Genomic DNA, 27106 nt, shown 5'->3' on the forward strand with positions numbered 1-27106 from the left:
CCTTGGAAGATTCTGATAGTGTGGAGGAAGGGTAGGAAATCGTGTCCTAAGTGGAGCAGACTCCTTGCGGCCCAAGCTGGGGATGGGTGGGGGTCTCACACTTGTTTTTGTGCATGTAAATCAAACACAGGCTGGGATCATTCGTTGGAGAGCACGATGCGTAGAGCGAGGATCTGGGACTTCCGCACCTGATTCATGAAGTGTCAGTGCCTCCTTCAGTCATTCTGCCCAAGTAACTGTAAAGCCGGCTAAGATGCTGCCACCATCTTGTGGCCCACCAGGATGACATCTTAACAGGTGCCTTAGGGGAGCGCAGGACTGGGCAGCATCCTTGCACACGCTGGAAACAAAGGCATTGTCTGATGCACCTCACGAAGCACTGTTTCAGAATTACTCTCACTTCCTGAATAAAGGTTATCAGGTAATTCATACTTTTGATAGAGCTGTTTTATTTGTGTGAATTTTTTTTAATGTAAACATACAGGGAAATTTTAAAAAGTTAACAAATTTGCCCACTAAGTAACTCTGAAAAGCTGCTGGCTGTTGGCTGCTTACAGACACCAATCCATTCCCTGTCCAGTTCAATCACAGGCATCCTAGTTTCCCAGGGAGTTCCCTGGTGGTCCAGTGGTTAGGACTCGGCGCCTCACTTGTGGTGGGTTCAGTGCCTGGTTGGGGAACCAAGATCCTGAAAGCTGCTCAGCATGGCCAAAGAAAAGAAGAAGAGGAAGGTTTCCTGCTTTTTATAGTCGGGTCAAAGAGAGAAATGGCTGGAGAAAAAAAAGTTGCAGGTGGAAGGCTTGCTAGGGAAGATCCAGCCCAGCCTTTCCAAAGATACCAATTGGTTGGACAGTTTCCTGGAAAGATCAAGCAAAGATTCCATTTCAGTAGAAATCGTAAGTGGTTTGTGGGAATGCTAGGTAAGGCACAAGCTTTGGGGTCAGACTTGTGTTGAGTCCTGGCTCCCCCACACTCTAGCTCTGACCTTGGATTTAACGTGAGCCTTGTTCCCGCTCAGTTACCAGCAGAGACTCCTGCCACAGGATTTCTGCGAGGTGTAGATGAGCCCATGTTCTGAAGCTCACAACACAGAGCTTGGGGTACATCAAGTGCTCAGGACCTCAGGGGCCCTCTTTCCCCTCCCCTTCTTTGTGCTTAACTTGGGACAGCTGCCTTGAAAGCCGGCTGGAACCAGTTCGGCCAGAGTTCCTTTGACCCATTTGACGACTTCAGTAGTTTTGCCCTTGTTAGAGAGCTTGCATCTTCAGAAAGTGACTCCCGTACCTTGTAAAACCTGCTGTCAGTGAGGTCTGATGAGGGCTGATTGGATTGGGGCTCCATGTGGGGTCTTCTCCTGTGTGCTTCACCATGTAGTGGCTGAATGTAGAAACTCCAAGGAACCTGCACTCTGCCCAGTAACCACTGCTCCCTCGCCTGCCAACTGATCTGGGTTAGCCTTTGCAGTGTAGAGTCTTGTGCAGGTGCTGGGCAGGGCATTCTCTTCCCGTTCTGGAACAATTTGTCCCTGCAATTTAAAAGCAAGTTGCAGCATGATATAGCACTAGTCCTTTTAAACAATGACAAGGATACTTTTATACCACCAGAACGTAATATTCCAGATTTCTGACCTAGTGTGACCTTGGGTACTTAAAAAGTGAGTCTCCATTACCAAAATGGAATGGAAATACAGAACCTATTTACTCATAAGTTTTCTAAGACAATAAATAGTTCTGTAATAGGAAAACTGGTGTGCCCTAAAACTAAGTGATGTGTTTACTTCAAGTTCTGAGAACTGAAGATCTCAGGGCTTTAAAGAATGCTCAGAGAAACAACTGTCTAACTGATGGAAAGATCACCTGGCTAAAAGCCCCCATCCCAACCCCCATCTGACACAGACAATAGAGCAAACATTAAATCCAAGCATATTAATCCTGTTCAGAACATAGGGGTTTACTCAAAGAAAATCCAGTCCTAAAGGGAGAAATAGAGGAAGATGTGAATCAGTTTGAAACACAGAATAAAGATCAGTTTCTTCAAGTTAATATAAAGGTAAACTGAAATGCCAAGAAATCGCTGAAGAATACCTGCTGTTATTTGCAGATACATAGTGAAATTAACCTGAAAGAAGAAGCAGGGAAGGATATCAAAGATCTCCCCCACCACCACCACCAAATTCAAGATGAAGCAAATATGGCAGGATGTTATCCCTTGTTAAATCGGATGGTGGGTCCTTAGGTATCAGACATCTTCTCTGTATTTGAAAATTTTCATCATTTAGAAGTCATGATGGGTCATTCACCTTTTCAAGAGCTATGCTTTGACTTGGATATCTCATTTGGAGGTAACAAAAAATAGTTATTTTTTAACGTTGATTTTTAAAAACTTTTAAAATAGCTATTTTTAATAGAAAATTGAAAAAAAACTGTAAAATAAGGGGTCGTCTATGCTTTGTATGACATACCCACACGATGGCACAATATATTGTTTTAAAATAGCTCCAATTCAGGACTCCCCTGGTGGCACAGTGGATAAGACTCCACGCTCCTGATGCAGGGGGCCTGGGTTCGATCCCTGGTCAGGGAACTAGATCCCACGTGCATGCCGCAACTAAGAGTTTACATGCCACAACTAAGGAGCCCACGTGCCGCAACTAAGGAGCCTGCCTTCCACAACTAAGACCTGGTGCAACCAAATAAAACAAATATTAAAAAATAAATAAATACAATAGCTCTAATTCAATCAATGGAATACTGTTAATGTGGAAATGGCAGAATATACCTGCAGTGATTAGAACTATACAAAATACAGGGAATTCCCTGGTGGCGCAGTGGTTAAGAATCCGCCTGCCAATGCAGGGGACACGGGTTTGAACCTTGGTCCAGGAAGATCCCACGTGCCATGGAGCAACTAAGCCCCTGTGCCACAACTACTGAGCCCGTGCTCTAGAGCCCACGAGCCACAACTAATGAGCCCGTGTGCCGCAACTACTGAAGGTGGTGCGCGTAGAGCCAGTGCTCTGCCACAAGAGAAGCCACTGCAATGAGAAGCCCATGCAGCACAACGAAGAGTAGCCCCTGCTCGCCGCAACTAGAGAAAGCTCGCGCACAGCAACGAGGACCCAACACAGCCAAAAATAAATTAATTAAAAAAAATACATTTACCTTAAAAAAATTTGTTTACTCTTTTTTTAAATTAATTCATTTATTTTTGGCTGGATTGAAGACCCCAATGGCTGAAGACGAGAGGAAGACAGCCCTGGAAATGGTCCAGGCAGCTGGGACAGATAGACACTGTGTGACATTTGTATTGCACGAGGAGGACGATATCCTGGGAAATTCTCTTCGTTACATGATCATGAAGAACCCGGAAGTGGAATTTCGTGGTTACACTACAACCCATCCTTCAGAGAGCAAAATTAATTTGCACATACAGACTCGAAGTGCCCTTCCAGCTGTTGAGCCCTTTCAGAGAGGCCTGACTGAGCTCATGAATAGACATCTGCCAACATGTGCTTGATACGTTTGAAGCCAGCATAAAGGAATGTAAGGATCAAAAAGCCAGCAGAAATGAAGCCACATTCTAGTCCCTTATGCACTATGCAGGGAGGACTGACCTCTAGGATATCCTATTCATGTTCTTGCAAAACCCAGAAGTAAACGTTTGTGGTTACAACATGACCTGTCCTCCAGAAAGGCTTCTTTCTAGCTCTTAACCCACTTCTGCTGTTGGAGTCCCCATAAGAAACTGTATTCTTCTAATAAATTCCCTCTTTTATTTAAACTGGGAAAAAAAAAAAGAATGTATGTCATCACAGGCACAACATTCTAACTTCTGAATCACCCTTTTTCACCTTAATTGCTACTCTTCCTCCAGATCTCATTTTAATATCTTCTTCAGGGAAAGTCTTCCCTGACCTCTCTGATTAAGTCACTTCTGGCCACACCAAGTGCCCAATAAATATTTATTTTATGAATGATTGAATGATCCTCTTTTTCTATAAAAATCTCATAACTTCCTTGTTTACAATTCCCTGTATCATTTTCACAACCGTCAATACAGTTTATTATTATTACTTTTTTTTAACATTATTTAACTCTGAAATTCTGCCCTTTAGAAGACCACTGAAGGTTCTTCGGACTTGGAAAATTTTGACATTTAATGTTTGTTTGTTCATTAATCAAGTATTTAATAAGTGCATTTAATGTGCTCTATTATGTGCATTGCAGTGAACAAGATGGACAAGGTTTCCAGGCTCAGGCAACTTAACACACTCAAGGTGGAAGGAGAGCGGTAACACATGTGATACAATGTCCGGGAGTGATTAAGAGCTGTGAAGGAAACCAAAGCTGGGCAAAGGAACGGGAACCGATGGGTGGGCTGTTTTAGATAAAGTGGCCAGGGAAGGCTCTTGAGGCAGTGACACTTGAGCTGAGGGCTGAATGAAGTGAGAGAGTGACAGGGAAATACCTGCAGGAGGAACGTCCCTGGCAAAGGACACGGGGACTTTGAAAACCTTGGGGCGAGAATAAGCTTGATGTATTTCAGGGGAAAAAAGGTGGCAGGCAGTGGAGTGAAGGAGGGAGAAAGTAGTAACCCTAACCCGGGAAGGCAGATAATCACGCATTTACAGACTTATGCTGTATAACTACCAAGGAAAAGCTTCTCTAGGGGTTTGGAGTGCAGCCTTGCAAGATCCTAAGCTGATGGGCCTCGTTTGACGGTTCAACAAGGTCACGCCAGCTGCTGTAGGGAGAATGCACCGTAGGTGGGGTAGCAGAGTGGGGGAGAGCAGTAGGGAGACCGGGTTAGGTACACGATGAAGGGGGCTTGGGCCAGGGTGGAGGGGCGTGGAGGGGCTGAGAAGTGGTCAGAACCTGCTCGGGAGGAAGGAGGGCAGATCAGGTTATTCCCCACTCCCCAGCACAAAGCTGCCGTGTGGCTTCAGGCCCTGAACCAGGGAATGGTCCCAAAGAGGCACTCCTGATCCCAGGATCGGTCGGGGCTGGGGGCAACTTCGTCATAGGCTTGCAGCCCCACAGACCTGGGTATGAACTCCAGATCCGCCACTGACTGCTGGGGGTCTCTGGGCTAGCTAACCCTTCGGGTCAGGAAGACTCCTTATCTACAAAATTCATACCTGCGAAGTCCCTACGAGGCCCACCTGCGTCTTCCGGGTCAGCTCACCTGCGCAGGCGCAGAGGCCCAGCGGCCGCTGCGTGGAGCTCAGTGCGCGTGCGCCGGTCTCGGCCTCTCACTCTCTCTCCCCCCTTCCCCCCCTCACCCGCCCCAGCGTGCGCCTGCGCGGAGTCGCGGTTCGGCGGTGGAGACCGGAGGGCTTGGGGCTCCGAGTGGCAGCGCGCTCGCGGCGAGCCGGCCCGAGCCCGGGCGGCGGGTACTTCGCTATGCCGGGGATGGTGCTGTTCGGCCGGCGCTGGGCCATCGCCAGCGACGACTTGGTCTTCCCGGGGGTCTTCGAGCTGTTCGTGCGAGTGCTGTGGTGAGGGCGGGCTCTGCGGGCAGCGGGCGGCCGGGACGGAGGAGGGAGCGGGGTCGAGGCGGTCGAGGGCAGGGACCGTGTCGCCTGCCCTGCGTTCTTGTACCTGGTCCTCTCCACCGCCCGAGGAGGTGGGTGCCGCTGCTCTCCCCATTTCCAGACAGCATACGGCGGCCCAGAGCGGGGACGCCGTGCCCGGCGTCATGGGGTGGGCCCGCCGGCGGGACGTCGGCGCTGCAGGGCACGGGCACCCCTCCGGGGCGTCGAGACCCGGGCCTGGGAGCCGCCGGGACTGCGCTGCCGCCCAAAGCCGTGGCCTCGGGACCTCCTGCCTCGAGCCGGGAACAGCCATCAGCATCGCTTCAGCGTTCTGCATGGAAACGCACTGCATCTTGTCTGCCAAACGCAGGAATGGCAACAATACCGTTCGTGCCGTTCCTGAGCCGGTTGTGGCTGAATCCCTCGACGAGCACACAGGACTGGCATTTTCTCTCTAGTCTTTCAAAATGTGGAATCCGTGGGGAGTGGAATTGGGTGCCTGAAAGTCAGTCCCAGAGGGTCTGAGCGAAGAGTAATATCATCGTTATTAAAAAGTAGATTCTTAAGGGGAGAGGAATTTAAAAACATGAAAGTATGAGCTGCTTCTTAGTTGTTTCATAGTTTTCAGGGCCAGTCTTTCTGAGATCATTTCCCGTTATTATTTCTAGACAAGGATGTAATATCACAAAACTGACAAAAGCATAAAAAGTTATCTAGTCCAGTTCCTCTTCTGGCCTTGAATCTCTAATACCGCGTTCTCGCGAAATGGTTCCCTGCCGGATTCTGAAATAACTCTAGTGAAGAACCACTATGAGGTTGCATTGTTGGGTGCTGCCTTTCATTGTTCTGTCCTGAATTACAAAATATACTTACGAGTCTGCAGTCCTTGTCCTTTCAAGTTGATCAGTGTTCACCACAGAACATCTTTCCATAGCTTGCTTCCCATCCCCTTGTTTTTGTACTACACCCAGCAGATTACGACGTGCATTTGTCAGTTTCTTGTTAATCCACAGAAGTAAAAATTCTCTTGCTGATGACTGATCAAGTATATACTTTGGAGTCATGATGGGGCAACTTTCCAGCAGTTCACATTATATTTGCTTACTTATGGCTTTAAATGTATTACAACAGGCACAGAATAAAAACAATGATGTAAGCATAGAAAGTATAAAGCTCATTAAAAATAAAAAAAAAGCCATACTCTTTAATTGACTTAGTAAATATGTTATTGAGGAAGATTCAGTTCCAAAGTGAACCTCGCCTTGTTTTGGAAAGTATTAACTCCATTTACTTCCTTCCATTGTGTTTTTCAAAGCGGCTCCTTGGATTCCATTTCTGACGCTACCTGTGTCTCGGCAGGTGGATCGGCATCCTGACGCTGTACCTCATGCACAGAGGGAAGCTGGACTGTCCTGGTGGCGTCCTGCTCAGCAGTTACCTGATCGTGCTCATCATTCTGCTGGCAGTTATCATATGCACCGTGTCAGCCATCGTGTGTGTCAGCATGAAAGGTAAACGCTAGTCTCTTCTGTTTGACACTGCTTCTTCCTCTTCTTCTTTTTTTGGCTGCGCAGCCTGCGGGATCTTAGTTCCCAGACCAGGGATGGAACCCGGGCCCCCTGCAGTGGGGGAGTCCTAACCACTGGACCACCAGGGAATTCCCAACACCTCTTCATTTTTAATCGATTTTTTGAGATACAATTCACATACCATACAATTCATCCATTTAAGTGTACAATTCAGTGATTTATCGTATATTCAGAGAGTCGTGCAACCTTCCCCGCTACCAATTTCAGAACATTTCATCACCCCAAAAAGAATTTCCTGTGCCCGCTAGCAATTACTCCTCATTTCTCCCCAACTCCCTCAGCCCTAGGCATCCACTACTCTACTTCCTGTCTGTAGATTTGCCTGTTCTGGACATCATATAGGTGGACTCATCCACGATGTGGCCTTTCGGTCTGGCTTCTTAAACTTGGGATAACGTTTTCAAGGTTCGTCCGTGTTAGAGCATGTATCAGCACTTCATTCCTTTTTATGACTGATTAGTATTGCACTGAACGTGTATACCACAGTTTATTTATCCATTTGTCAGTTGGTGGACATTTGGGTTGTTTCCACTTTCTGGCTGTTACAGATAATGCTGCTTTCAGCGTTCGCATACATGTTTTACATACCCTTATGTTTTTATTTCTCTTGGATATGTACGTAGGGGTGGTAGTGCTAGATCACATGGTAAATCTGTTTAACTTCCTGAGGAACAGCCAGACTGTTTTCCAAGCAGTTGGACCATTTTTCTTTCCCACCAGCACTTTATAAGGGTTCCAGTTTCTCCACATCCTCACCAACACTTACTATCTGACTTTTTGATCATAGCCATCCTGGTAGATATGAAATGCTATCTCATTGTGTTGTTTTTTTTCGTTTTTTTTTTTTTGCGGTACGCGAGCCTCTCACTGTTGTGGCCTCTCCCGTTGCGGAGCACAGGCTGCGGACGCGCAGGCTCAGTGGCCATGGCTCACGGGCCCAGCCGCTCCACGGCACGTGGGATCTTCCTGGACCGGGGCACGAACCCGTGTCCCCTGCATCGGCAGGCGGACTCTCAACCGCTGCGCCACCAGGGAAGCCCTCATTGTGGTTTTGATTTGCATTTTCTTGATGACAAATGATACTGAGCATCTTTTCATATGCTCAGTGGCCATTTTTATATTATTTTTAAAGAAATGTCTGTTCAGATTCTTTGCCCAATTTTAAATTGGGTTCTTTGTCCTTTATTAATGAGTTGTAAAAGTTATATCTCTTCTTGATAGTTTTTTTCTATATGTTACCATTTTCTGCAGACAGTCGTTTAGCTGAGAATGTCTGAAAACGTTGGAAACCTTCCCTGTCGATTACTGTGGTTTGTAGGATGAGCTGAGCACTCTTGTGGCTGATAAAGAAATGCATCAGTAAATGAAAACTCATCCGTCAAAGGCAGGGCTGCATGGCATGCTACCATCCAAAGTGTTTTATCACTGCTTGAATCGGGATGTAGGAGGGAGGCTTACAGATTGTAGATGATGATGATAAAACTGGGAGGGAGTAAGTAGCTGATACCCTGGGTGATGGAATCAAGATCTCGATAGGGTGGAACGATAGACTGAAACTTAATAGATGGTAGTTCGTGGGGAGAAATACAGAGAGAAATGTTAGTGGCAGAGTGTTTCATGAGAAAAAGCCCTTAGGGTTTGGATGACCAAGAAGCATGGCGCACGCCCACGTACTGCAGCAACGTAGAAAAGAGAGCCCTGGCTATTTTAGTTTACCTCTGAAAACGTGAATGCATGGGGTCTGGATCAAAGACGGTCCCAGTTCTTTGGTCTCTGTCGGACCCCAAGTCTGGATCGTTGTTGGTACTGATGCTGAAGGAAAGGAAGGAGCTGAAATGTGTACGATGAGGATTTAGCACTATGAGGTTCTTACTGAGCTCAGATTTTCTGAAAGATGGTGTCATTTCAGGTACAGGGTATCTAATTTAGTTTCCCTATCTGTTCACAGCACATTCTGTTTAGCACACCAGGTTTACAACTGTAATAGTGGGTTAAGTACAAGCCTTTTTCTCCTTAAATGTTTTTCTTCGGATATTTTGGGTGGTGTCAGGGCACAGTCACACCCCTGCGGTGGATGGATGGCCGCATGCCTCAGGCTTCTCCTCGCAGGCACCGTCACACGTCACAGTTCGGCAGGCATCTGTCGGTTGTGTGGGGTGTTCTGGGTGGGTTGCTTATGCAGCAGCCTCCTCCAGACAGGACTTCCCCCCACCCCTCACAGAAACCGGCCCTGTGCCCGGTGCAGGATGGGTGGTTGGTTCAGGACTGGACATGTGCCCTGATTCGGGCCAGTGAAATTCAGGGAGTTTCCTGGGAAGTTCCAGGGAAGTCCTTCCCTGCTCCTCTGGGAAAGATCCAGAAGCAGCATATGGTTTTCCTTCTGGATGGCACTGTGCATGAGTGAGCTGCTGAATTCCCGCTGAGTCTCCTCCACTCACAGCCCAGGAGGAGCTGAATACAGAGGAGGGCAGGGCTGAGAAGCAGAGGACACCCTGGTGCCAGTCCTGGCCCTGCATTTCCAGCCCCTTGAGTCAAGACAGGTCCTGCTTGTTTTTATGTTTTTTAATTTATTTATTTTATTTACTTATTTTTGGCTGTGTTGGGTCTTCATCGCTGCGTGCGGGCTTTCTCTAGTTGCGGCGAACGGGGGCTACTCTTGGCTTCTCATTGAGGTGGCTTCTCTTGTTGCGGAGCACGGGCTCTAGACACATGGGCTTCAGTAGTTATGGCACATGGGCTCAGTAGTTGTGGCTTGCGGGCTCTGGAGCACAGGCTCAGTAGCTGTGGCGCACGGGCTTAGTTGCTCCGCAGCATGTGGGATCTTCCTGGACCAGAGCTCGAACCCGTGTCCCCTGCATTGGCAGGCGGATTCTTAACCACTGCACCACCAGGGAAGCACCCTGTTTTGTTTTTAAACCAGTTTGAGTTTCTGATACTTGTAGGTAAAGATACCACAACTGAACTGAAGACAGTATTTTATAAAAACATGTTAGTTTAATTGCCAATTTGTTACAAATCAATAACATCATATGCTTTATTTTAAATATTATGTAAATTTCAGTGAAGAACACCATAAAGTTAAAAAAAAAAGACAGATGATGGTTAGGGTCAGATAAGAAGAGGAATAACCATCAAGCCGACAGTAGATGATGACTGAAGATTATCAGTGAAGTAATACATTTGGATGAAGTCAGAATTTCTCTTAACAACCTAGGGGTATAATTTCAAAGCAGTACTGGGGATACAGCTCATTACCTTAGTAGAAGCCATAAGGTTGTTTTCATTTTCTTCTGATGAAAATTAACCTCTACTACTAAAATAAATAATAGAATCTATAATAAATGTCAGAATTGGCATATTGGTGGATTTAATCCACATTTTAGCAGTAATTGATCATTGCTTAACAGTGTCACATTTGTGCATCAATTCAGGTTTGAAATGAAACTGCTGTTACAACCAGCCTTTGCTGTAGCATGCATACCACTGAACCTGTTTGAAATAAAGTTTTTCTCTTACTTTTTCAAAGAAAAAAAAAGACAAATGGGAAAAAATATTGTAATAGATGAGACTTAGAGCCAATCTCCTTAATATAGAAGGGCTCTACGATAAATAAGAAAAAGACCAATAGCGCAAAAATGGGCAAATATGGTGAACAATAAAATAAGTAAAAGAGATTTTTACATATATAAAAAAACATTCAGCCTCAATCACAGTAAGGAAAATTCATCAAGGTGATACACTGGGTTGGTGAATCTGTGCAGTTGTGAGACTGTTGCTTCTGGGTCTTTCCTGGAGCAGGGAACGCCTTCCCCAGAACCTCCCTTCTGCTCAGGCCGCTCATTTTGTTGGTGGGCATGTAGATTTGTTGAATCTCTTGGAAGCCTAATTTGGCTGTGTGTGTTGTGTACGTGTGGGTATCAGCCGGTTTATTCCCTATATATTTGCATGTGTGCAAAATACTTGAAGTTTGCCACAGTGTTGCTTGTAGGCATGAAAGATTGGAAGAAACTAGGTGCCTGTCAATAGGCCGCCGGTTTAAGTGTCGCTCGTTCATATGATGGTCTCCTGTGCACCTGTTAAAAAGAATGTGAAATGCTTTGTGAATGGACAAGGAGTGATTTCCAATATGCTAAGCTACAGGACACTGTATGTAGTTTGTTACTTTTTTGTAAAGGGATAAACTTACCTGTTTGGTTTATGTGTGGACTCTCTGGGGTGGGTACATGAGTGACTAGTTTACCTTGAGGGAAGGTGGCCGAGGGCTGGGATTCAGTGGTGGGAGGGAGGCTGAACATTTACTTTATACCCACTTGAGCGCTTTGAACTTTTCACCCTTTACCTGCATTGCCTGCACAGAACCAGAGTTTTTTACAAGTTATAAACTTTAGGTGTATCTTTTAATAACCGTGAACCCCTTGGTAAACCTTATTACTGATACATGGGTAACTCCCATCACCGCTTCTGTTTCGTAAGTCATCTCAATAGTTAATCTGTCATTTGAACGGAAAGGCCTTGTTTCTGAAGCTTTTGGCTGATACATCTCTAAACGAAACAGCGCACGTTGTAAGGGTGCATTTGGAACAAAGAGAATTCAGTCATCTTTATCCAGAAAACCGACACTTGTGTAGTTACCTCTTTCTTGGTCTTCACTGTAGAATCTTGATATCGTGGTAGTTTCTAGTTTTGATTTGAGAACCTCCCTGATGAAATCCTACTGTTTTGGCCACGTGGGAGGTTTAATTAGGGAAGATCCACCCTCGTGCCTATGGTGTTCTGAGAGAGCGCCCTCCACTTCCAAGGTCTGCCCTTCGCTGTGTTTGGTTCGTATTCTGGGACATCTTGCATGGCCTCGGCGTTTGTCTTAAGAGCTCCTCTTATGCCGGAGAAAATCACTGCAGTGGCTAGAGGCGTCAAGTCCCGAGATTCTGTGACACGGGCCTTCCTTGTGTGGCTCTCACGTCATCGGCTCAGCCATGTGAAGGGCAACAGGGTTCCCTCCCGAGACGGCGTCAGGGATAGTACGATCGGGAACGTAGCCACGCTCATTCATTCTGGGGCGTCAGCCTTGTGATGCTCGCTGCAGCACCAGATCCACACCGGCAGCTCTTTACGTCGAGGAGAAAATAAAGGTCTGCGTAAAATAAAAATGCTTTTCTAGGCAAAGCGTAAACATAAAAAGGCTTTTTTAGTCTCTCACGTCTTCTCTGGACCCTTCACCAGAACTCCATCTCCTGCTTCCTTACTTCTGAGTTTGCTTCATCCGGGCAGGGTCCCGGGCTGGAGCCTCCCTGCTCCAGCAGCCTCTTCTTTGGAATCCTAGCCCTCCAGGAGGTAGGATGTGAGCAGGTGCTGTTTCCTGTTTCTCTCTGCTGGTTGACTATTGCTATATAATAATACACTACAGATGCAGGACTGGTTTTTACATACCTGCACTATTTGTCCCTCAGGGAGAGAGAGGGCGTGCTGTTTCAGTTATCTTAGAACATTGTGTCTTTGTGCCAAAAAGAAGGCCGGATAGTGTCTAATATTTTAAAATATGACTCTGAGTAATTCATTCTAATGGAAGGTAGCTTTTGGAATTTAAAAGCTATTTCCTTATCCAATTATTTTTTAGATCTTAGATTTTTTTTCAGTCACTGTTTTTGTTTTAATCATGTGGCATTTTTATGTTGCTGAAATTGGTGTTTATCACTTTTTCCCAAAGGGAGAGAGTTGATTTACACCAAGAATTAAAGTACACAGGCCTCTAATGATACTTGGATTTGTTTTACAAACAGTTTATTTATTTATTTTTATAAGTTTATTTGTTTGTTTTTGGCTGCGTTGTGTCTTCGTTGCTGCGCGTGGACTTTCTCTAGTTGCGGCAAGTGGGGGCTACTCTTCGTTGCAGTGCTCAGGCTTCTCATTGTCGTGGCTTCTCTTGTTGCAGAGCACGGGCTCTAGGTGCTCGGGCTTCAGTAGTTGTGGCACGTGGGCTCAGTAGTTGTGGCGCACGGGCTTAGTTGCTCCGCGGCATGTGGGATCTTCCTGGGCCAGGGCTCAAACCCGTGTGCCCTGTATTGGCAGGCGGACTCTCAACCACTGCACCACCAGGGAAGCCCCAAACTCAGTTTTAAATGTTGTGTCTAAGTGGTGAGCTTCTACAAGTGGTCTCACACATCAGAATTGTTCGCTTCCCAAAAGTGAGGACCACGGAGCATTGGTGAGGCAGAGAGCCTGCAGCGTGCGAATCTGGATTATGTTTTAGAAAGTGGTTGCTAAGCCCTCTGAGCCTCAGCGTCCTCATTTGTAAAATGGGATGATGACGATGTCACAGCCATTGGGAGGATTAAAGAATAACGGGCCCATGCCGTTTCAGGTGGTGCCTGGATTTTCCTGGCTGTGGGAACCCGGGTGACTGTATACCTCTGCTGGTGACAGTTCTGTTTTATGTTGATTGTCCCAGCATTATTAATAGAGCCTCCCTTTGCTCTCAGAAGTATCCCAATTTGGACAGTGATTTTATTGTCACTCTAGTTAGAACCCAGAAGTGTTTTTAAACGCTGGTAAGTCTAAGAAATGAATCTGAGGCTTTTTGTCATGTTTCCCATCCCTCGCTTTGTCTCTTGCTCTCAAACTTAGGCATTGTTGCCCAAGTACAGGCAGAAAAGTCAGGTGGCGGGTGAGCCTATGGGACACACATGTGTGCTGTGACAGCTGTTTTTTTGTGGAAGGGCAACTACTCATCTCTGAAGGGGCAAGTGACCAGTTTGAACATTTTCTGTGTTTCAGGGACCATTTGTAATCCTGGACCACGGAAATCCATGTCTAAGCTGCTCTACGTGCGCCTGGCACTCTTTCTGCCAGAGATGGTCTGGGCGTCCCTGGGGGCCGCCTGGATAGAGGACGGTGTTCAGTGTGACAGGACGGTGGGGAATGGCATCATTGCGACTGTCGCCGTCAGGTGAGGTCTCCAGTCTTCTGCAATTTCTTGTCCAAAATGTGCTCGAGATGCAGGTAAACAAATACCTTCTGAATAACTGAGGTGGCCCAGTGTCGTGCAGGCTTCCTAATATAGTTAGAAAGGGATCTTTTGTTTTTTTTTTTTTTTTTTGTGGTACGTGGGCCTCTCACTGTGTGGCCTCTCCTGTTGCGGAGCACAGGCTCCGGATGCGCAGGCTCAGCGGCCATGGCTCACGGGCCCAGCCACTCTGCGGCACGTGGGATCCTTCCGGACTGGGGCACGAACCCGCGTCCCCTGCATCGGCAGGCGGACTCTCAACCACTGTGCCACCAGGGAAGCCCAGAAAGGAATCTTTCTGAGTAAATCATAAAAATGCAGAGGCACTTGTTCATACACGAGGAATAGTTCATCTCCCGTTATGCATTTATTGATGTAGTTTCCTTTCTTACGCGTTCTCATTTTTCTGCATTCCCTCCCTTCCCTTACAAGAAGGAAGAGACCTGAAGACCAAAATAGGGCCAAAACTAAAAGTAGGACGTGAAGAAATATAGTCTCTGGAATTGCTGCAGGAAATAATCCGCTGGAATAAGGTTTATGCCCTTTTCAGACTAAAAATCTTACAGATGATCTAGTCACACCCCCTCATGCTGTACATAAGGGGATGGAGGCTCCCGCTGCCCTGCTGAGCCTCTCGGGAGAGGCCGTGGCGGCCCTTCCTGGGCCACCTTCCAGGAGCACACATGCTCATGGACCCAGGGCGCCTTGCGCATGGTGGACAACCTAGAAATATTGAAACGTATGAATGAAAGACCTGTGAGGGTATCCCGTGGCACGGGAAGCCTCCTTTGGTTTTACTGAGGGGAACCCCGAGATCCTGGGGAGTAGGCCTGGGTCAAGGTCAGGGACTTCCATGCCCAGGCCGAGGCTCTGCCCACCAGACACTTCCCCTTTTCCTTTTGTGGCTTTTGGGGCTCTGATCTTTGTCGTGCCTGGGTTGGCCATGGGCTCGTAAGGAACTTTCTAGAAGAAACAAGTTGCCCGCCTCCGCCAGGTTCTGGGAGACCCCCATCTTCCTTAGTAACAAGAGCCACAAGTTGTACAGATGCAGAGAGTGACCCCCTGGGTCACTTCAGGACTGCAGCCCCCAAGCCTTTTCCTCTCTCTGTGTCGCAGCTGGATCATCATCGCCTCCACCGTGGTCACCATCGTCATCGTCTTTGACCCGCTGGGGGGGAAGATGGCTCCGTATCCCCCTGCGGGCCCCCATCACCTGGATAGTCGTGAGTCCAGCCAGTTACTTAATGGCCTCAAGACGGCAGCTACAAGCGTGTGGGAAACGAGAATCAAGTTCCTGTGCTGCTGCGTCGGCAAAGATGACCGTACTCGAGTTGCTTTTTCGAGTACGGCAGAGCTTTTCTCAACCTACTTTTCAGTAAGCCGACGGGGTCTGCTCTGGTCTCTTTCTTCTGTTTAAGTAAACACTTCTTTTGAGAAGATGAGTTCTCTGCATTTTGAACCCTGTTGTCTCCCTGTTGACATAAAACACCTCCTGAGAGTGAGTCCCCTGTGGGTGCGGCGGGTGGAGGTGTGCCCTGGGGTGAGCGCCCGAGAGCTCCAGGGAGCAGGGACCCAGGGCCCTGTGCTCACGGACCCCATGCCCTGGTCGGCGCATCCTTGTGTTGACGCCCATCTGTTACACAGTTAAGATTTTGAATTAGTTCTTAAGGAACTAAGTAGTGGAACCTGTACATTTTGAGAATCTTTTGCCAGTCGTTTCCTACGTTCTTTGTCCAGCTGGTTCTCAGCAGATGCCAGGTCCCGGCAGTGTCGTGCCTCCGAGGTAGTATCGGGCCCTGGTTTCTTACAACTTTATGGCATGATGGAAATGACAGATGATTCTCTTTTTAAAGACAGTTGCAATGCAGAAGGGTGTCATGGTTCTAGAGCAGTTTCTTCAGTGATTTGGAAACATTTGTTTTTCTTTCACATCCAATTTCTCTTATAATGATCTCTGATAAACTCCTCTTATGTTCAGTACTGCAGCCAAGTGAGAGAGAGGAGTTCTCTTGACGTCGTGCCCGCCCGCCAGTCTTTTTCTCACCTCTCTGTGGTGGCCAGGCCTGCCCTGTTCAAGGCTGGCTCTGTAACCAGCAGCCTCCACATAGGGATGAGAGAAGTGTGTCCCCCTAAATAATTTCAAAGGAGCACTTCAACCCGGTCTTAAGATTGTTGAAAGAAGGAGGAAGAGAACCTGGCTGTTCTTAGAGGACGTCTTAACCTGCATCGTGGGCAGAACCGATGGCTCAAGTGGCCGAGTAGCCAGTACCTGGTTTCTCGTGGACTCCCGTCTGCTCCGTGTCCCTCGGGAAGGAGAGGGTCGGGTCAGGCTCTGGACACTCACTCGGTTGCTTTCCTAGTTTGCGGGTCTTTCTGAGGCTCGTTCTGCCCAGTGAGTGTAAGTCCAGTCTCATGCATCTCTGCCGTGGACTCTTTCAACAAAACCTTCTCAGCATCTTGAGCAGGAAGAGTGTAAACCTGGGCCAAAATCAGACGTTACTCCAAAGAGGGCAGATTTACCCATTTACTCACCCACTTCACAGGCGATGTGAAGTAGATTAAAAATAGCCGACTCCCTTGACGTGAAACCTGAGAGCAGAGATCAGTACAATATTTATGTTCTCGAGCAGGTTTGTGTGAGGGCAGGATGGCGAGAGACACGAAGCCCACATGCAGGAGTCCTGAAAGGGAAATAGTTTTCAAAACACCTTTTCACACGTAGCCGTATGTGTATGTGCATGTGTGTGCATGTGAACTGCGTAAAACTGGGCCCTCGGGAGCTCGTGGGCCATTCCCGCTGGGTTTATGATAAGCCCTGTGGTTTCCCACCCAGGACACGGACCTGGTGCCCAGCGACATTGCAGCAGGGCTCGCTCTCCTCCACCAGCAACAGGACAGCATCAGGAACAACCAGGAGCCTGATGAGGTGGTCAGCCATTCCCCAGGGCCCTCCCAGGTAAGCCCACGTCTCCATTGAGCTGTACCGTTTTGACATTTACACCTACTTGTAAATTAAAAAAAAAAAAAGCAACCGTTTCAGGAGCAGTTGATTGGAATCTGACTTGAGGCTTTTGCTAGTTGTGGTTTGTCACCTGTCCGGTGGGGCATCTCCTCGTCACCTGGAGTTCACGTAGAGGGAGCCCACTCCTGGCCCGTTCACCACCCGTTGTATTTTTTTTTTTTTTTCCCTGAGATTCTCTTTTAGGAAATTGGCTGTTGTCTGCATATCGAAAATTCCCTCTGGGGTGGGACCTGGTTCTCCCAGAGTGTGTTTGCTCTCTTCTCTGGGTCTGGGGAACAGAGACAGTTCAGCTTTGCTTGATGGTTGCTTTCCCGCTACAGACTTCTGTGCTTTTGAAAGAGAAAATTGCATACGGATTGTGTGTCTATCTCTGCACCTAGTTCCCAGAAGCCCATTTGTTGCAGGGGCATCTGCATCTGCATCCAGCAGGAAGTCCTGGGCTTATTTCACCAGGAGTCAGGAAAGTCATTAGGGATTTTTGCTGCTAACTTCTGCATTCTCCGAAAATGAGGGGTTCATCTGTCTGTATTTAAGGACCAGTTTTCCCAGTGGAAGTCCTCCGAGAGGTCTATTCCCTGAAGAAAGAAAGGGAAGAATCAGGAACTTGAGTTCAGGTTTAAGATCATAGTGTGTTCTACTGTTTATCAAATAGATAATCCACAAGGACCTACTTTGTAGCAAAGGGAACTCAACGTCTTGTAATAACCTATATGGGAAGAGAATCTGAAAAGGAATAGATATAGGTATATGTATAACTGAATCACTTTGCTGTACACCTGAAACTAACACAACATGGTAAACCAACTATACTCCAATATAAAATGAAAATCAGGTTAAAAAAAAGAAAGATCATAGTGTGTTGATCCTCTCCTTGATGGGCTCCCCTAAACAAAAAGCTTTTCTTCTTCTCTTCCAGGAAGCTGATTTGGACGCAGAATTAGAAAACTGTCATCACTATATGCAGTTCGCCGCAGCTGCCTATGGGTGGCCCCTCTATATTTACAGAAACCCTTTTACAGGGCTGTGCAGGATTGGTGGTGACTGGTAGGTCGGCCGTCTGAGGCCTCCATCCTCATTCCGCCCCGGATGTTGCTTGCTATGGTGTCCGTACTTTATTTTCTAAAAATAATCCCATTTCCCTGTTTAAAAAAACTTCCTATTTTGAAATATTTCCAAAACCGCAAGAGCAGTGCTAAGAACGCCCACGTCCTTTATCTAAAATGACCAGCGGTGACTCAGTTTTGTCACATGTGCTGTATCACTCTCTCCATAAATACGTGCTTCTCCCCCAGAACCACTGGAGATTCAGTTGCGGGCATCATGCCCCTTTCCCTCGAATTACCTCAGCTTGTATTTCTTAAGAACGAGGTCTTTCTTTGCCATAAATTACAGTACAGTTATAAAATTCAGGAAGTTTATCATTAATCGTTAGCTATTCCAATTTTTCCAGTTGTTCCAGTAATACCCCTTGTAGCACATTTTCTTCCAGTCCGGGAGCGTGGATTGCATTTAGCTGTCCTGTCTCCTGAGTCTCCTCCAGTTTGGAACAGTTCCTCAGTCTTTTTTTTTTTTTAAGTCTTTCACAATATCGACCTTTTGAAAAGGACAGTCTGGGTACTTTGTATGCTGCCCTCACTTTGCATTCGTCTGGTGACTTCTTCACGATTAGGTTCAAGTTACACATCTTTGGCAGGAATGCTTCCATGCGGAGCGCGCATCCTTCTTAGTACATCGTATCAGGAGATCCCTGATGCCGGCTTGTCCCGTTCCTGGTGCTTTTAGGGTCTCTCCCATCCTTGTTGGTTTAAGTTTTGAGTATGTAAAGCATTAATAAATAGGTCAGACTGTAGTAAGTCGTGTACACAGAAGTGTCATTTCAAGGCCACTATAGGTTCGCCAGACTGAGCTGTGCAGACTTGCAGCGGGCGCCCTCAGGTTTGCTAGGAAACGGGACGGCAGGGTGGGGTCTTCCTCGGTACGTGGCTCTGGTTGGCGCAGTAACGGCTCTGCCCCCGTTTTAGTTTCAGAAGCCGGACAACCGATTATGACTTGGTTGGAGGTGATCAGCTCAACTGTCACTTTGGCTCCATCCTGCAGACGACGGGGCTGCAGTACCGGGATTTCATTCACGTCAGCTTTCACGACAAGGTAGAGTGAGCAGTGCCTCCTAACTTCTTCTGGGTCTTGGAGTCCTTCGAGATTCTGGTGGGCGTTATAAACTATTCCCCCGGAAAAGTGTGTGGAGACACATACACAGACACGTACCCCAAGTTTAGCGCACTATCTCCGAGGTTCACAAACGCTCTTGAAGCCCCCACAGGTTTAACATAAGATGGGGCAGAAAGTCTTCATCAGGGAGACTATGCTATGTTTCACCTGAGCCCATTTTTAGTGAAGAACAATGAGTTGCACTTGGCGTTAATCCCACACAGGTCCCCGGGGTTGATCAATCCTAGTCTCTGGGTCTGAGCTCCATCCCATGAGTGCAGTGCAGTGCAGTGCAGTGTAGTGGGTCTCACACTTGGGAGGGTCCCGGAATCGCAGGGCTGGCTAGTGAACCTGCGGAAGCCAGTCTGGCTTCAGGGACCCGTCCTGCATTGCTTCGTGGCTCCCCACACGGTCCTCACAGGCACCGGAAGCCCAGAACCTGCAGCCAAGCGCAGCGGCTCTCACGTCTGCTGTCTACTGGGATCTCCTGGGGAGCTTTTAAAACTCAGAAGCCCAGGCCAGACCCCACATGAATGAAGTCAGAATCTGTGGCGATGGGACCCCAGCTCAGGAGCCCCCCACGGTTCCAGCGCACAGATGATCCAGGCAACCACTGGTGTCCTGTTCTTGACCCCCCTGGCTCCCAAACTGCTGCATTTTAGACTCACCTGGGAGGTGTAAAAGTCAAACCCCACCCCACTGAGATCAGAACGTCCAGGATCTTGTTTTCATGTCCGCAGTGAATCTGGTACCCAGCAAAGCGCAGGAGCCCGTGAGCCCTGTGCTGCCCTGTCACTGCGTGGTGATGACAGAAAGCGGATGGGGTTTAAAGGAGGTGATTTTCCACAGAAGGCTCGTGACTGCTCTGTGGGCTCTTTCAAGGAGCGCCCCACAAGGTCATCAGTAGAAGTCCCTCTCCTGCGGAAACCAGGGCAGTGAAGTCGGCAGTCTGTCCTCTCCTGCTGGCTCCACATGCACGACCGTTCACCACGCACAGGTGGCCGTCCCCGTGGTGTCACACCAGCTGGAGGACAGCACACCATGCTGTCCTCCTTAAAGATGAGGAAATGGGGTCGAAGAGAACTTCAGACATTTGCTTGGGGTCCCACGGCAGGAATGGGGTGGAGCAGAGTTCCTGAGGCAGGTCTGCCTAACCCAGACCCTCTCGCTGCTCCTCCAGGAGCCTCTGCAGATGCGAAGGCAGGAGCCTAGGGTTACCGCTGGACCCGCGGTCGGTGCTGATGCAAGTGGGTGCTTACGGCGCCCAGAGCCTGTCACCCGCTGCTTGCACTGACCCAGAGTGGAGGCTCTGGTCTTGCCCGCTGAGATGGCTCTATCCCCTGCCCCCGAGGGTAAAAGGGGCTTGGCTTTAGAGAGCCTTTCATCACTGAGAATCAGAAGTCACACTGTCTACTGAGAACGAGCAGAGGTGGGGATCAGTGCACCCCTCCGCGCTGTGCTCGGAAGCGCGTGTGTTACACGCTGCGGGCTGGCCCGGCCGTGTCCGCAGACACCTGTGCTAATGCTCATTCCTCTCTCCCAGGTGTACGAGCTCCCCTTCTTAGTGGCCCTGGACCACAGGAAGGAGTCGGTGGTGGTGGCTGTGAGGGGAACCATGTCTCTCCAGGTACGGAGCCTGGCACGCTGGCCCAGGGGGCTGGGGGCGGGGAGTCAGCAGCTCAGACGCCAGGAGACCCAGCTTTCCTGGAACTGAGGGGAAACCTTCGTAAGCGATAGCATCAGACACAGGGAAACACCGGGTGTGGAAAACAGGGAGGCGAGTCCAGGGCTGTCAAATGTTCCCTTTGAAAAAGCAGAGAAAGCCATTTCCTTTTAACCAAGAAATACTGGAAACTTAGACGCTGGCTGGGCTGGGCTCCCCTATTCCCGGGCGGGTGCCCACTGGATTCCCTGGGCCCCCAACCCGGGTGACCCTCCCCTCGAATTTTCTGCACCCAAAGCCAGAAAGATCAGGAGGTTAAGTCATGCAGTCCAAAGTCAGCCCACTCTTAGGCACCCCCCACCCCACCTCCCCAGTTCCTGTTGGGGGCCTCAGCCGGCCCGACGTGCCTGCCCCTGGCTCCCCTGGCCGCTGCTCCCCTGGCCGCTGCTCCCCCGGTGCCGTGGGAACGAGCACTGCCCAGCCCCACCCAGCGGCCCCCTCCTGTCCTGCTCGGTCTCTGCCCCACGAAGACACCTGGCGACATTCTTCTCTCCTGTGTTGTGCTTTTTGGTCTCTTCTTGGCTGTTCCTCAGTCTCATTTCCTAGTTCTCTCTTCTCTCCTGACCCAGGAAATGAAACGAGACTCCACCCTCTTCTGCTTCCCCCCGCCCCCCGCCAACCTTGCCCCTGCCTCGCCAGGAGCTATCTGGGTCTGCCCGGGCCCCCGCTCCTGGGTCTCCTCTCCCGTCGGCACCGCCCACCCCAGTAACCATGCGGCGCCCCCTTGCCCACCAAGAAGCCGCAGAGCTGAAGTCGTCTCTGGCTCTCTCCTCGCTTCCTGCCCAGTCTGTCGCGTGTGGTCCTGCCCGGCCCCTCTCTGGCCCGTCTCCTCCAGTCCCAGCACCGCAGCCCTGGTTCTGGTCCCAGGCCTCTCTTTCCTGGGCCAGCGACAGGTCCTCTACCTCGGTCCCTGTCTGTCGTCTCGCGTCTTCCCAGTCTGTCCTTTGTACTGTCCAGAGGACTCTTTCTAGAACATAGTCAGACCTGCCACTGCTCGCAAACCTCAGGCAGTTCCCGCTGCGTTTTATACACGGTTCCTGGTTCTTGTTGAGGCTGTCGGCACTGTGGCGCACAGTTCCCAGCCCTGGCAGCGCCAGAGCCACCTTTGGGGCCCCTTCCCCCGCAGGTGGGCCTCCCCGGGTCCCAGGGACACACCAGCCTCCCAGGCTCTGCCCGCGGCCCCTCAATGCCTCCAGAGTCAAGTGCCCATGAGCCCAGCCCACTGCCCTCTTCCCGTGCTCAGATGCCTCTGCCCTGGGTCCTGCTGCTCCCCTGGGTGAGGATGCCAGCCTCTGTTCTCTCCTCTGCTTCCTGAAAACCAGCTTTTCCATCAGGCTCTGGCTCAGGCCACCTCCTCCAGGAAGCCCCCCGTGCCCTGCAGCGCTCACCCCTCCTCTGCTCTGTGTGACGTGTCTCTTACCCTCCCTTAGGTTTCAACCAGCCGTTGACTGGGCCCATGGAGGACGGGAACCATGCTTTGCTCAACACCCTGGCCCAGGGCTCTGTGCTTCGTGGGTGCTTAGATGCTGTGTGCAGGGAGTGGGGGCAGAGGGTGCGTCTTAGACGTGTCCCCTCCCCAGTCTTCATGTCTGATTGCGCCGTGGGTTCCTCAGGAGCTTCCTGGCCACCTGGCATCTCTCCCGAGTTCAGGCACCTGGGGTCCAATTCTCAACAGCCTGACCCAGGGGACTGTCCCACGCAGCCACCCTCATCTAGCCCAGCCCAGCTGACGGCCTCTTCCCACGCACTGTTTCCAGGACATCCTTACGGACCTGTCAGCGGAGAGCGAGCCGGTCGACCTCGAGTGTGAGGTGCAGGACTGCTGGGCACACAAGGTAGGAGCCGAGGCCGTGTGGTCTGGAATGTTCTGCCAAGGGGAACCTCGAAGGCGCTGGAGTATTTTCAGTTCGGGGTCTCCCGCGTTAACGCTGCTCTGCGCCAGGTGCTGTCCAGCACAACTTCTCACCACAGCCCTGAGAGGTTACTTTTGCGTTTTGTTGTTTGTTTTTTTCGGCGGTATGCGGGCCTCTCACTGTTGTGGCCTCTCCCGTTGCGGAGCACAGGCTCCAGACGCGCAGGCTCAGCGGCCATGGCTCACGGGCCCAGCCGCGGCATGTGGGATCTTCCCAGACCGGGACACACACCCGTGTCCCCTGCATCGGCAGGTGGACTCTCAACCACTGCACCACCAGGGAAGACCTCTTTTTTTTTTTTTGAACGTAGCTGTTCTAGTGGCTGTGAAGTGGGTATCTCACTGTGGTTTTGATTCGCATTTTCCTGATAACTAACGAGGTTGTAGAGCTGAGCATTTTAACATTTGAGGGAAAGTCTGGGATGATTCCTTCCCTAAAGGTTACAGCGGCTGCTTCTGGGGAGAAGGATGTCGGGGGCAGAGGGCAGTGGCCTTCCAATATTTTTATACACTTTGTGTGGTTTTTAACCAAAACATGCATTACTTCTGTAGTAATAGTTTTTTAAATAGAATGCTTAATTTTTTTTTTAAATTCTGTTTATTTATTCTTGGTGCCTGGACACGGACATGAACCCTGGGCCCTCAGATTAAAAGTCTGATGCTCTCCCAGCTGAGCTACCTAGGCTGGAATGCTTACTTTTTATAAAAGCACGTGTTATTGCCAGACCGCGGTGCTGCTAATTGAACCCCAGTGTCCCGTCTGGACTTTTCTTCCTTCCAGGTTTTTTTGTTATTGTTGTTCTGGGGGTTTTGTTTTCTTCTGTGCCTGGACACTTCAGGGAAGAGCCAGCGTGGAGGCGTTTGGCTTTTGTTCTGCCGCCACTTAGGAGCTTGACAGTCCTAGGAATGTGAACTTTTTTCCTTTATCCCTTAGCTGTCTTTTCACACCTCAATTCACCGACAAGTCCAGTTTAACTATTGCTGGGTGTGCATAAAGAAAAGCAAATAAGAAACTTAAAACTTCTTATAGAGACGCATCAACTAGCCAAGCACGGAATACCCTCAGAGCCCTGTGGGCTCAGCTGTGGCTCTGGTCTTAGAAGAATTGGGGCCGCAGACCAAGGCTTTGTGCCTCCAAGCTGCGACCCGCAGGCCTGGCCGGCTCTCAGCGGAGGCCTCCTCCAGCACCGTTTCGTTCAGTGACACAGCTCTTGCCCTCCCCCGCCGGGAAGACAGCTGCTCAGGGCCTAAGGGCACGGACTGTTCTCTGCTCTTGGCCTCGGTACCGAGTTTTGGCTCTGATGCTGTCCACGATGGTGGGAGTTCAAAGCTGTGCAGCTGAAAACGGTCTTGGCGTTTCACCTGTAACACTTGTGCCAGGGAGACTCATAGCCGGCCGAGTTGTGGTCCAGATGCTGAGTGGCTCTGGCTGCCCAGAACCAGACACGCGGTAGGTGCCTAATAAATGTTGGCGGAAGTCGACAGCATCGTGTGGTAGGAGGGGGAGGAAAGGGAGATCTGGTGGTTTGTCCAGAAGTGCCGTCAGACTGTGCACAGCGTGTTAACCCTTCAGACCTCCTGGTTTCTCACATACGAGGCCAGGTTCCGCGTTCTGCTCACAGGGTTATAGAGCTACTGAATCAGGAATTTGCAGCAGCTTCAGAGAGGAGCAAAACAGCCTCCCATCTTATGTGGAATTTCTCCCACTTCATCCTGTTGGAGGTTAGGCTGCCGGGGCCGGTGGCCAGGCCCGTCCTGTGTTGTCATGCAGGAAGCACTCCGAAAATGCTTTTGGTTGACAGGGTTTTCTCTCCTCGATGGGAACTACTTAATTTTCAAAAAGTCTGTTTCGTGAGATAGCTGTATTTGTTAGGAAGTTTTACATTCTATTTTTGGAAATGAAACCAAAGCCTGACCTTCCTAGAACTCATTTCCGATGGTTTTAGTTCTGCTTTTGCAGGAACAGTGGCTGCTTAGTCACTGTCACTGATTCAGAACTCTACATTTTAACATACTTGTAAAAGCCCAGCCATTTATAATCTAAATGTGACGGACCATGGGGACTTGGCTAAAGTAAATTGTGGGACGTCCACGCAGCACAATGCTTTGCAGCTGAAGAAGCCTTAGAAATGTCCATTGACGTGGAAAGATGTTCCTGACGTCACCTATTCGCTCATGGAAATATATTTTGAGCCCCTGCTTCTTGCCAAGCTCTGTGCCAGGTGCCAGGAATACAGCAGTGAGCGGTAGATGTGCCCGCTAATCCCAGGATGCCTTTCCTGTCTGGGGGGACAGAGTCACCGATAGGAGACCCCGTGTAGGCCTGCCCTGACAGTCACCAGCCACCTCTGTGTCTGCACTTTCAGGGGATTTCTCAAGCTGCCAGATACGTTTACCGACGACTCATCAACGACGGGATTTTGAGCCAGGCGTTCAGCATTGCACCTGTGAGATTTTAATTCTTCTTTTCTTTCGTTTTCTCTGCTATTAGCTATTTGTTTTCTTAACCTTTACTCATTCTGCATTTGCCCCCTAGGAATACCGGCTGGTCATCGTGGGGCACAGCCTGGGGGCAGGCGCCGCAGCCCTGTTGACCATCATGCTCAGAAGCCCATACCCACGAGTCAGGTGTTACGCCTTTTCCCCGCCCAGGGGGCTGCTGAGGTACTTCTTTGTTTCCTTTCCTGTAAGGAGGTGCTACTCACAAGTCATATGGTCAGAACTGGTCTCTTATCTGCGAGTTAGTTAACAATTTCTCATCCTCAGGAGAAGTTTGTTTCAAAGCCCTGTTTGGTTGAAAAAAGACTGGATAGCTTTTCATAGGTCTCTCTAACCATAGCTTTGATTTGACTTTTTTTAAACTGAGGTATAATTATATTAGTTTCAGATGTACAACGTAACGATTCGATATTTGTATATGCTGTGAAATGATCGCAATAAGTCTAGTTAACAGATAGTTACAGAATCATTTTTCCTTGTGAGAACTTTTAAGATTTACTTTCCTAGCAGCTTTCACATACGCAGTCGCCATGCTGTACGTTACATCCCAATAACTTATTGATTTTATAACTGGAAGCTTGTACCTTTGGACTCCTTTCTCCCATTTCACTGCCTCCCCTCCCACCCCCCGCCTCTGGCAGCCCCGTCTGTTCTCTGTATCTGTGAGCTTGGTTTGTTTTTTCAGTTTTCACATATAAGTGAGATCACATGGTATTTGCCTTTCTGTCTCTTATTTCACTTAGCGTAATGCTCTTAAGGTCCATCCAGGTTGTTGTCCATCCACAAATGGCAAGATTTCGTTACCTTTTATGGCTGAATAATATTCCATCACACACACACACACACACACACACACACACACACACACACGTCTTTGTCCATTCATCCGTTAGCGGACACTTAGGTTTTTTCCATGTCTTGGCTATTGTAAATAATGCTGCAGTGAACATGGGGGTGCAGGTATCTTTCAAGTCAGCATCTTCATCTTCTTTGGATAAATACCTACAAGTGGAATTGCTGGATCATCATATGGTAGTTCTATTTTTAATTTTTTGAGGAACCTCCATACTGTTTTTTTTTTTCATACTGTTCTTTTGTAGTGGCTGCACCAGTTTACATCCCCACCAGCAATGCACAAGCATTCCCTTTCCTCCACATCTGGCCAGTGCTTGTTATTTCGTTTATCTTTTTAGGATAATAGCCATTCTGACAGGTGCGAGGTACCATCTCAAGCTTTGCATTTTCATTTGATTTGCATTTCCCTGATGATTAGTAATGTTGAGCATCTTTTCACGTTACCTGTTGGCCATCTGTGTGTCTTCTTTGGAAAAATGTCTACTTAGATCGTCTGCCCTTTTCTTTTGGACACGCGACATGTGGGATCCTAGTTCCCGGACCAGGGCTTGAACCCTGCAGGGGTCACGCCCCCTGCAGTGGAAGCTCGGCGTTTCAACCACTGGACCGCCAGGGAAGTCCCCGTCAGATTGTCTTATTGCTATTGAGTTATATGAATTCTTTATGTATTTTGGTTTTAACCTCTACCAGGTATATGATTTGCAAATACTTTCTTCCATTCAGTAAGTCGCCTTTTCGTTTTGTCAATGGTTTCCTTTGCTGTGC

At 49.0% G+C, this 27106-nt stretch overlaps 1 protein-coding gene, 1 long non-coding RNA gene and 1 pseudogene across 4 annotated transcripts in view; 2 read left to right on the forward strand and 1 right to left on the reverse strand.

The window, feature by feature from the left end:
• Positions 1 to 429: 429 nt before the first annotated feature.
• On the reverse strand, positions 430 to 2568 carry LOC113630417 (uncharacterized). The gene is made up of 2 exons (XR_003436958.1): positions 1285 to 2568; positions 430 to 857 (listed from the first exon to the last, which is right to left on the reverse strand). It is a non-coding gene; the product is annotated as an uncharacterized LOC113630417 (long non-coding RNA).
• Positions 2569 to 2764: 196 nt separating this feature from the next.
• LOC113630302 (DNA-directed RNA polymerases I and III subunit RPAC2-like) lies at positions 2765 to 3669 on the forward strand (annotated as a pseudogene).
• A 1640-nt stretch (positions 3670 to 5309) lies between these two features.
• The window catches only part of DAGLB (diacylglycerol lipase beta), a 29757-nt gene continuing 7960 nt past the window's right edge, over positions 5310 to 27106 (forward strand). The window contains exons 1-11 of one of the 3 annotated variants that reach the window (XM_027125726.1): positions 5310 to 5497; positions 6893 to 7044; positions 13894 to 14065; positions 15239 to 15497; positions 16956 to 17078; positions 18061 to 18188; positions 19166 to 19292; positions 20896 to 20979; positions 22833 to 22910; positions 25354 to 25434; positions 25524 to 25651. In XM_027125726.1, the coding sequence (XP_026981527.1) occupies positions 5403 to 5497; positions 6893 to 7044; positions 13894 to 14065; positions 15239 to 15497; positions 16956 to 17078; positions 18061 to 18188; positions 19166 to 19292; positions 20896 to 20979; positions 22833 to 22910; positions 25354 to 25434; positions 25524 to 25651 (1427 nt within the window). In that variant the 5' untranslated portion in view covers positions 5310 to 5402. Of the gene's footprint in view, positions 5498 to 6848; positions 7045 to 13893; positions 14066 to 15238; positions 15498 to 16955; positions 17079 to 18060; positions 18189 to 19165; positions 19293 to 20895; positions 20980 to 22832; positions 22911 to 25353; positions 25435 to 25523; positions 25652 to 27106 lie in introns of all 3 variants that reach the window. The other 2 variants (XM_027125727.1, XM_027125728.1) reach the window with 2 other exon arrangements.

Source organism: Aethalodelphis obliquidens, unplaced genomic scaffold, assembly GCF_003676395.1.
Source record: "Aethalodelphis obliquidens isolate GAN/ISIS:26980383/991018 unplaced genomic scaffold, ASM367639v1 scaffold30, whole genome shotgun sequence".
NCBI lineage: Eukaryota > Metazoa > Chordata > Mammalia > Artiodactyla > Delphinidae > Aethalodelphis > Aethalodelphis obliquidens.